At 39.6% G+C, this 9,915-nt stretch overlaps 1 protein-coding gene across 1 annotated transcript; it reads right to left on the reverse strand.

Annotated features, from left to right (window-relative positions):
• Window positions 1–441: 441 nt before the first annotated feature.
• Window positions 442–9,091, reverse strand: LOC137498961 (uncharacterized). Its single transcript, XM_068226849.1, has 3 exons — window positions 9,038–9,091; window positions 5,763–6,095; window positions 442–780 (listed from the first exon to the last, which is right to left on the reverse strand). Exons 1-3 carry the CDS (start codon window positions 9,089–9,091, stop codon window positions 442–444), a joined length of 726 nt encoding a protein of 241 aa, XP_068082950.1.
• Window positions 9,092–9,915: the final 824 nt, after the last annotated feature.

The following is a 9,915-nucleotide window of genomic DNA, read 5'->3' on the forward strand; positions in this document are numbered from 1 at the left end:
TATCCCATCCATTCTTTCCAAAAAAAAAAAAAAAAGAGCGAAAGCTTTTGGCCGTTAATCGTCTTCAGTTTGTAATAGATAAAATGTAATGCTAGAACATTAGGTCGATTTGTTTGGTATGAGAGTTATAATACTAATGTTAATACTAAGACAAGAATTCAATCAAAAATTTATGAATAGTTTAACTGTGGACAGCTTACCCGCCAGTTTATGTTTGGACAGTATTTGCTTTTTCTGCGTACTTACACATAATAATGATACGAAAAATAACGCTTCGTTAATAGTACAGCGAGGCTGCGCAGCCTAGCCAGCTTACCACAAAATCCGGACCTGGAAGGCGAAAGAATTTGAAAAAAGGAAAACATTTTTCTTTATTAAAAAACTAGACAATTTGTTCTCATGGAAATGTTCCCCATTGTAATAATAAAAATCTGAATTATTTCAATTAATTCTGTCGGTCATATTCTTCACGCACTGCGCCATCGTCAAAATCGTCCTCGTCAGCTTTTCAGGGATGGAGGATATCTCAGAAAAGACACAGTAATCTGTGTTATTCTGCAGCTTCTTGATAAATATGGCCGCTTCACTCACCAGTTGCCCTTCTTGGTTAGCGTAGTTGCCCTCCTTGACTTCAGCATCAGCGACCAATTTTCCTCTGCAGCTAATAACATCGGGTGAAGACTCACAATCTTCCCATTCTTTCTTCGCGTCCTGCCATGTCATATTTACTTCCTTTACCAACTCTTCTTCGCTGGACAGGATTGTTTTGGCTTTGTTGGTCTGAAAACATGAAATATTTAGGTATAAAAATTGAACAATTTCCATGAAAACGTGATGTGAAGGATATGTTCTATTTAAAACAGTGAAACGATGGCCACTTCATAGACAAGAAGTTATATTGTATTACTGAGAGAGTAGAGATTATTCCTAACTCTGAAGAAAATTACATATTCACTATGCATTTTGACAATGTAAAACTTCGATTTGTAGATACGTTTCCCGTCATAACTAGTAATTTGGAAGAAATAGTAATGTTACCATGAAGAAAAAAAAACAGTATTTTAGGAAAGAAAATTGTTGCTAAATGATACGGACAGGGTTTTTTCATATGATTATCTCGAAGCTTGGGAAGAATTGATTGATACATCTCTACCTCCAAAAGAAGCATTTTTCTGCAAATTAGCAAAGAAGATATCAGTGATAAGAATCACGAGCATGCTCAACGTGTCCGTTAGCATTTCAAATTCATGAATTTATCTAACACCTGATGTACTTCTCTCAGCGGATATTTCGAAACGTTCCAAATAAAAATAATAGAAACGCATAAGGCGAACCCTGATCGATAATTTGTCTCTCTTAGACGCGTGGGACACCCTGCTGCCTTACTCTGACATCGAGTTAGAGTTACAAGATTATGACCTGCTACTCATGGTAGAGTTAGGAATATGCCAAGTATGTCGTTGGTATGGAGAAGCAAATAATAAATACATGGGGCTATTTGATGCTGAAAAGCTATGCAGATGAAAATAATCATAGGAAGAGCAACATGTCATATTCTACCATACAGTGAATTTACATGGGTTTCACCTAACAGTAGTGACTTTGAAACACTCGAGAAGGATGATAGCTTTGGATATATTTTAGAAATGGATGTAGATTTTCCATCCGAGGTCCACTGTCTACACAATGGTTTTTCATTTCTATCGCAGTGTATGCAGCCCATGAAAACGTCTTTAAAGAAGCTGATACCACAGCTTGGCAATAGGAAGGATTACGTCGTTTAATATATGACCCTCAAACTGGCTCTAAACTATGGCTGTTAAGGTTTCGTCAATCGCATTGGTTAAAAACCTATCGTGAGTTCAATAATAGTCCCTGTCAGCAAGCGAAAATGATTTTGAGAAAGATCTATATAAACTATTTAATAATGCAAGGTTTGAAGAAACCATGGAAACCATTCCTTGGAGGCCTGACAATCTACTTGTTACTCATAGTAAATTAGCCGAAAACTGATAGCGAAGTCAACATTCATTGATCGATCTATGTGCGCAACAAATCTTTATGATCGCATATGGCAAAGCATACATTTTGTTTAGTAAACCTGTCTATGTTGTTACGGGTGTGCTAGACATATTCTACCACTATGACGTCTTGGTCCCTAATTACGGATTTGAAATCTAAAATTGATGTACGCAGACACAGGTAGTTTTGTTCATTTGGTGAACATCAAGTACGTTTGCAAAGATAAACTGCAGTTCAGAGAATTTATTCATACATCAGATTACCCTACTGATCATGAGTGCTAACGATAAAGAACAAAATTTAAGGATGGCGCTAGTAACACGAATATTAGAAACTTTACGCGACTTCGTGTGAAAATGCATGCCTTAGACATCGATGGAAAAGAATCGAAGAAGATTAAGGGTGCCAGCGGATGTGTTGTAAAGAGCCGCGTATGTTTTCAAGACTATACTGATTGTTTCAAGAAAAATAGAAGTGAAAAGAAAGGCTAACAGGTCTTGGGAACATCATGTTCCATCAGTAGGATTAAATACTATTACTCTCTCGCCGTAAGGTGATAATGAATGGCATATGTACATAATCACATTGACACCATGCTGTATCTACAATGAAATGAATATGAGCCAGTAGAGGCGATATGATAGTAGAAGGGGGAGAGTACAAAATTTTATAGACAACAGAAAGTACCCGGATTTGAGTGACAGAGCGAACGGGAAAGTGGGGGATATATAAAAAGTGAAAAAAATACAAAATTGTTTTTATGCTCTCTGAGCGAATTTGGATAGAGAAGTAAAAGTTCACAGTCTACCAACTTACGTGCAGTAATAAAAGTTTTAATATATATTTTGATTCAATAATATACACAAAACGTCTAGCAAAGGAACAATAATTACACATGTATTACAATTAAATAGAAGTGCGGAGTAATTATAGCGTTAAAATCATTTAATATTTGGCTACACACTAACAAAGAAACAGACACCAGATAGAACTACATAGACACAATGAACGAGTGAGACTGCCATACTGACGAATGCGCGCGGCAAGCGAGTGAATCATACCTCAATGTCCATATACAGTAGGTGGCACTGAAAAAATCCGTTAGCAGCGACGAATGGCATTTTGTGCGCATTTCCGCTAAGTATTATGTTTAAAAATTAAAGGAAATAATTAACTGATAAGACAACAGGGGTCCGCCTGTGAGGTGTAGTGGTTAGCGTGATTAGCTGCCACCCCCGGAGGCCCGGGTTTGATTCCCGGCTCTGCCACAAAATTTGAAAAGTGGTACGAGGGCTGGAACGGGGTTTACTCAACTTCGGGAGGTCAAATGAGTAGAGGTGGGTTCGATTCTCACCTCAGCCATCCTGGAAGTGGTTTTTCGTGGTTTCCCACTTCTCCTCCAGGCAAATGCCGGGATGGTACCTAACTTAAGGCCACGGCCGCTTCCTTCCCTCTTCCTTGTCTATCCCTTCCAATCTTCCCATCCCCCGCAATGCCCCTGTTCAGCATAGCAGGTGAGGCCACCTGGGCGAGGTACTGGGCATCCTCCCCAGTTGTATCCTCCGACCTAGAGTCTGAAGCTCCAGTACACTGTCCTTGAGGCGGTAGAGGTGAGATTCCTCGCTGAGTCTGAGGGAAAAGCCAACCTTGGAGGGTAAACATATTAAGAAAGAAGAAGAAAGACAACAGGGATGTAGGCCTACATATTGCGTTTTAAAAATAATTTCTTTAATTCCTAGTTTCAGGTTGCTAAAATGGAATGAAAATGTAATTTTTCGTCACAAAGTGAGTGGAAGCGACTGCCCCCTCACCCCCCCCCCCCCCTCAGGGCCTCTCAGGCGCATGCACTGTGCACGGTGCAAAAGACGACTTCGCTTGGTTGACCACAGTGCATACCCCCACTCCTCGATTTGGAGCAATAGCGCTGTCTCTCTCTTTCCCCACGCCTGTCTCGCTCACTCCGCCTGTCTCCCTCTTCCATACTTGCTCCGTAGCGCTCCAAATCCGTGCCGATTTCAGTCGAGTTGAGCCGAGCTTAGCCGAGTAGCCCAGAGACGAAGCGTTGGTCCGAGCCGAGCAGAGCGGGACCGATGCACAGTGCACGGAGCTCTTGCACCTCGATTTGCACGCGTGAGATTTTGGGCGTTTGAGAGGCCCTGGGTTAAAATGTGACACGATGCGCGTGAGCTAAAGGAATGTGACGATAGGGTGTTTCCACCTTGGAATAGTAGATATAATTAACCTAGAAGCAATTATCAAACAAGTTACCTATCGCCCAGTTCTTCCTTGAAGGGTCCAGTTATAGCTCCCACCCCCTTTCATAACCAACGAATTTAAATAAATTGTCCTCAATAAACTTCCTGTTAGGTAGTGTCTTTTAACTTATGCCGACAAATACGAGTACTGAAACGCATGCTAATACTTCATTTTTTGTTTTATTTAGGAACACCGAGTGAGAATTGCCTTTCAAGGCTACGATACTGAATGAATGTTGAAAGCTTTACCATACTGTAGCAGTTTGTGTCTGGTGTATTATCGCTGATCACGTTTTGTTACTTAATACGTTAATCAAGGTGCAGCCCCAGCATTAGCCTGGTGTGAAAATGGGAAACCACGGAAAACCATCATCTGGGCTCCTGAATACTGAATACTGGCCGCACTTACGTTACTGCAGCTATCGAACTCGGTACTTAATACGTCTAATGTTAGTAGTACAGAAATACTTGCTACATATCCCTAAAATTAATGTCGTATTTTATCGTATTTTATGTCATGTTAAGCTAGATTTTAGGGCATATTTTGTACTTTTTAACCCTAATTATTACTTACGCCGCTGACGTCGCGACTGAGCTCTGTTATTGTGATTTTCAGTAGGCAAAGCGGAAGGACCGAGAGCCGCCGGTGGCTGTATGTTCCCCTGGCGCCACTGTACTGGCTCAAAGCAGTGGAACACAGGAATAGTGATGCACAACACCGACAGCACAAATCGAGTAATCGATCATAGTGCCTCACAGTGGTAGATACGACACTCTCATCTCAAAATTTAGTACCGAAAGGCTTATCTAATCAGTGATATCCCGAATCTCTCATTTCAAGACTGTGTCAGTGAAGCTGTCACTTTATATCGGACAACTTCTTCAGACAGACCCTAATGTCTGTTTTGCCCTGGGTTAACTTATCTCGTCAGTGTCATAATGAGCTTCATCCTACAGGTGGATGTTAACAATGCTGAGACATATTTAAAGTAGTCCAAGTCTGCTTGATCGTTGTTTAACTTACCTCATCACTGACACTCCTTGTTAGGAGGAAGTTCACCATACTGACATTTCCAACAAGCGGCCAAATATGTACAATTCACACTCTTTTCAACTTACCTTCTCAATCACAATCTGCAGATATCCCTCCAGGAGAATTTTAGTCATTCTGATACCTCCTTGAATTCTGTCTACATTGACATAATGGTTTTTCCCCTATTTAAGTTACGTCGTCAGTGTCACACTGAACCACCCAATTTAAGATATTATTAAGCATACTGGCACCTGCTACAATCTAATTCCTATTTAAGCTATACATCCGTCACCCACTGAGCCGACTTTTTCAGGAGAATGTTAACTACGCTGACACACCTCCTTCAAGAAATCCATGTTTAATTTATATTGTCAGTGTAACACCGAACCCTCTACTTCAGGACAGAGTTTACCATGTTGACATCGCCTTCAAGCAGTCTGTGTTCAACTTACCTCATCAGTGATACACTGAATCGCTCTCTTCAGAAGAGAGAATGCGAGGTTATCTCCTCCATCGGACACTTCTTTCAGACAGCTGTTGATATCCACATTGGCCTCGTACGCTTGGTTTTGAAGCCCATCCACTATCTTCTTGATGTCACTCTTAATTGTGTTCCTTATTTGCTTTATCACCGATTCCTCCACCTCGGACACCTTATTTATCGACGCTGTGATATTTATCGATGACTCATTCAGGTCGTCGATTGTCTTCTCCATCCATTTTTGCACAATTTCCCATTGAATATCGGGAACTTCGTCAGTCTCCTTCTCACCTCTAACTGACATCTGTAAAAATATGTTCATTTGAATAGACATTCATTTATTGCATACATTTTTAGCTGAGGGATCACTTAGGAAATATTATTCTGCTGAACAATTCTCATTGAGAAATAATTGTGTAACGAATATTAACTTGTGCCTGTTCATTTTTAGTCGTATAGAATACGGAAGCTATTTACAATGCAACGAAGGCAAATGTACAAAGGTACCTGTAATATCGAAGTACATTTATCATCGGGCAGGCCAAAATGTAATGTCCTGTGTGTTTATTGGCGTGTCGTCCATAATTTCATCCCGGAAATCCTCAAAACGTCTCCTGGAACATCCTTCAGTAATGTGGGTCAGGGAGTGTTGTGGAAATCTACAACCCCACATTTAGGAGTAAGTTATTTCCCATTTGGACAATCCTATCTTGGTTCAGATATGGCCAGTCTTAAAAAGTGTCAACCAGCAAGTCCTAGTAGATGTGTTATGTCGTCAAGTAGAAGATTATTTGTACCTAATAATATCGTTTTTGTGAATAAGTCGTTGACATACAGTAGGAGCATACGCTATGGTAGGGGTAAAATATATTCTTCATTATGGATTGCGTGGAAAGGAAAGGCTTTTGACGTAGTTGTGAACGGTGTTCCAGCGAAATCTAATGTGGTGTATTATAGAAGGAGCAGTTTAAGGGTTCAGTATCATTAGATGTGTTCTGATCACGTTTTAAAGCTTGGATGTAAATAAGGAACATCGTTGTAGTAATTACTGAAATAATGTAATTCCTCCTCTAATATTGTAAGGTGCCGTTGCCATTTGATTCCCGTGTCCCTCTGGTATTGATACATGGAAATCCGATGGCACACTTGTATGCCCAGAAAAGCCTTCAGCCACTTGCCCTTCTCTTTGAGCTATTGTGTGAATGTGTTGCTGAAAGATCACCGAAGAAATATCATTCTGGTGAAGAGGAGGAAAGATAGAACATCTTGTAACGAAACAAACTTGCACATAATAATACCTTCCTTTTGGAGTGTCTTCAAGAAGTCAGTACAGTTAGGTTTTAAAATATTTGTGTGAAAGAAGAAGCCTGTTGTGAACAGTGGTCGATAATTATAGAAATACTATTTTTAATTTTTAGGGCTTTGATAGTACTAGATGCGACTTATGAGCATCAGGTTCAAAAGAACGATTGTAAATAAAGAATCATCATCTTCATCATCACCATCGGTGGCCTCTGGTAGTAATTTAGCAGTAGTAGTACTAAGGCTAAGAGTGGGAAGGTAGTAGTAGTGTCATATTAACTGTTATGTATTTATAGGTAAGTAGTTTTCGTCGGACACTTAGGAGGGGTGACAATCTTGTGGCCATTTATAGAACTGATGAACACTGGAAACCGTATCAAAATGCGTTCAGTATCGTTTCATTAATGTTGGTGAATGTTACCTTCTGGTGATTCGTTGGTATAAGTTCAATTTTTCAGCGGGAGAAAATAGCAGGAGTGTTGAGAAACCATCCACCAACAGGAAAGAATTGGGCATATAACACCACAATCGGAAATAACTTCAGTACTGGCTTCTCCAAGTGGTATACCACTTACACTACCATGAGGTAAGAAAACAACATGTGTTGTGCTAAAATTTCGGGTGGCTTTGGATTCTAGAAGACAGAAAGCAGTACAGAAGAACAGAAAACAAGAAAGAACCATAAATATATATTGTTAGCAAGAAACCTCTGGCAGGCAGTATTATTGAGGATAAAAATGTTATTTCTGTACTCTACTTCACGAATTCTCAACAAGTGCAGGGCAATTTTATCTGTCCCTATACGTTTCAATACTGTCAAGTTTCATGAGAAATCGGTTAGCAAATTCTCCGTTTATTCAATCCAAACCGAATGACAGAGAAAACTTTCAAACATGGTGGACATCGTCTCCACGTCGTGTATACTCACCTTCTCAAAGATGCGAATGTACAGACAGCTACTGCATCTTCATTATATTAGTAAAATTGATAATATTAAATCAAAAAGAAAAAGAAAACATCCGAGCATTTGTCATGTGGAAACTAGAGCGAATAATTAAAAAAGTAGATGATTCTGGGATAAATAAGTTAGGGGAGAGGAAAATTCCGTTCCCGCACCTAATTCCTTCCCCCTAGGAATTTCTAATTTGCACGGTTGGTACCTAATGTTCAGCCGCGCGCACATGCGTAGCCTCATCCCGTTGTCTGGTTGAGAGAGTTAGTTGTGTGTACCAAGTTTAGTTTCTGTGCGGGGGGAGGGATCATTTTTCATGCTGAGCTGAGTTAGTGTAGCATTCAAATTAAGAGCGTATTTTTCCTAGAGTGAGAACTGATATGTGTATGAAATACTGTACTTTATTTCAGTTGTGTGGTGTAGTTGCTGGCGTGCAATCGCTACAGTGAGGTGGTTGGCGTGATTCACTGTAGCAGCCATTATAATAAATCAGATGTTCGTAATTTCGTCCCCCTTAATTTTTATTTGTTATGTATGAAGTTTATTATTATTTTCATACAGGAAAACGCAAGCAGTGGGCTAAGGAGACTATGATATAGGCTATTAAGACAGTGAGGGACAAAATAATGGGTTACAAATAAAGCGTTTAACATCCAACGAGCAACGCTGAAACACTGTGTTAAAAGGAATACCAAGAAAACATTTGTCATAAGTAGCCTTCTAGTAATTTATGATGGGGAAACTGTTTTGTTAAGGTTAGAAAGTAAAAATATATTAAAATTAATTGTACCTTTCATAAATTTCGTGAAGGACGAAATTACGAACACATTGTTGGTAGTTTAGTTTTTGTAGTGTTTATGTCAAATATTGACTACCTTACGTTATAACAGTTTCACTGCCACTTTCCCGTATGTGGAGAATATATTCAGTAATATAACAATTTCTAGCCTTGTCCCCAGATCAGCACTTACACTGTCTATACCGGTACTCACCTGGAGGATGAAGAGAGCCCCTAAGACCAAGAAAAGAACGTTCCTTGTGAACATGATTGTAGAGCATATGTGTTCTTCTAACTTTACAGCCTCAAGTTCATCAGTTGACAGTACGGTAACATGTGAGTCAACATGGATCAGACGAGCAAAAACACATCCACAGCCTCTGAGACCTTACGTCAGAAATTTATCCCATTGAATTACGCTTGTTTTTTTATGTACACACATTCATGATTAGCTTTCACTCTTTTCTTCTAGTGAACAACAGTTGAACTTCTCCAATACTGTACAATCAATAGTTCCTTCCAGGTCTTCATTTCTCTTTCCGGAACATTTCACATTAGATCTCAGCGGTTTCTATTTTTTTCTCCAATTAACTAACACTTTCTCTTGTTAACTAATTCAGACCTGGTGTCCATTGTAATCGATACAGCCATTTGCATTATTTCATATTGCCCTATCTACCTATCTATCGAAATTTCTCTGAACATATTGTCTTTTGCTAATGGTAGCATAGGCTCATCTTCTCAGGGCTTGATGAATGTAGAAGTAAGAGAGGAATCAGCACAGAAGATTGCTTCATATGAGGCAAGAACTTTTTGGAAATTGGAAACTTCTTCACGTACGGTATCAGGGAGTAACCCAGTAGATGACGGGTCGTGCGTTTGTCGAACACATGGAAGAAGCTCTCAGAACCGTATTTGATATTTAAACAATTAGACGAATTTTTCATCAATGCAGAAATTCAGCTTTTCCACTTGAATATTGCCCCAGTAGCTACATACGGAATAAAGATTAACATGACCGCATTAACCTACTGAACCTGCAGAGACTTGAAAGGTCCCTAGAAATGTTCCTGAAAAGTGAGAGAGAGATGA

Source organism: Anabrus simplex, chromosome 3, assembly GCF_040414725.1.
Source record: "Anabrus simplex isolate iqAnaSimp1 chromosome 3, ASM4041472v1, whole genome shotgun sequence".
In the NCBI taxonomy this organism is placed as follows: Eukaryota; Metazoa; Arthropoda; class Insecta; order Orthoptera; family Tettigoniidae; genus Anabrus; species Anabrus simplex.

Coding starts and splice junctions, on each gene's coding strand:
- LOC137498961 (XM_068226849.1), bottom strand. CDS start 9,091: ATGTTCACAAGGAACGTTCTTTTCTTGGTCTTAGGGGCTCTCTTCATC. Junction 6,096..9,037: donor GGGCTCTCTTCATCCTCCAG/GTGAGTACCGGT, acceptor ATATTTTTACAG/ATGTCAGTTAGAGGTGAGAA. Junction 781..5,762: donor TTCAGTGTATCACTGATGAG/GTAAGTTGAACA, acceptor TCATGTTTTCAG/ACCAACAAAGCCAAAACAAT.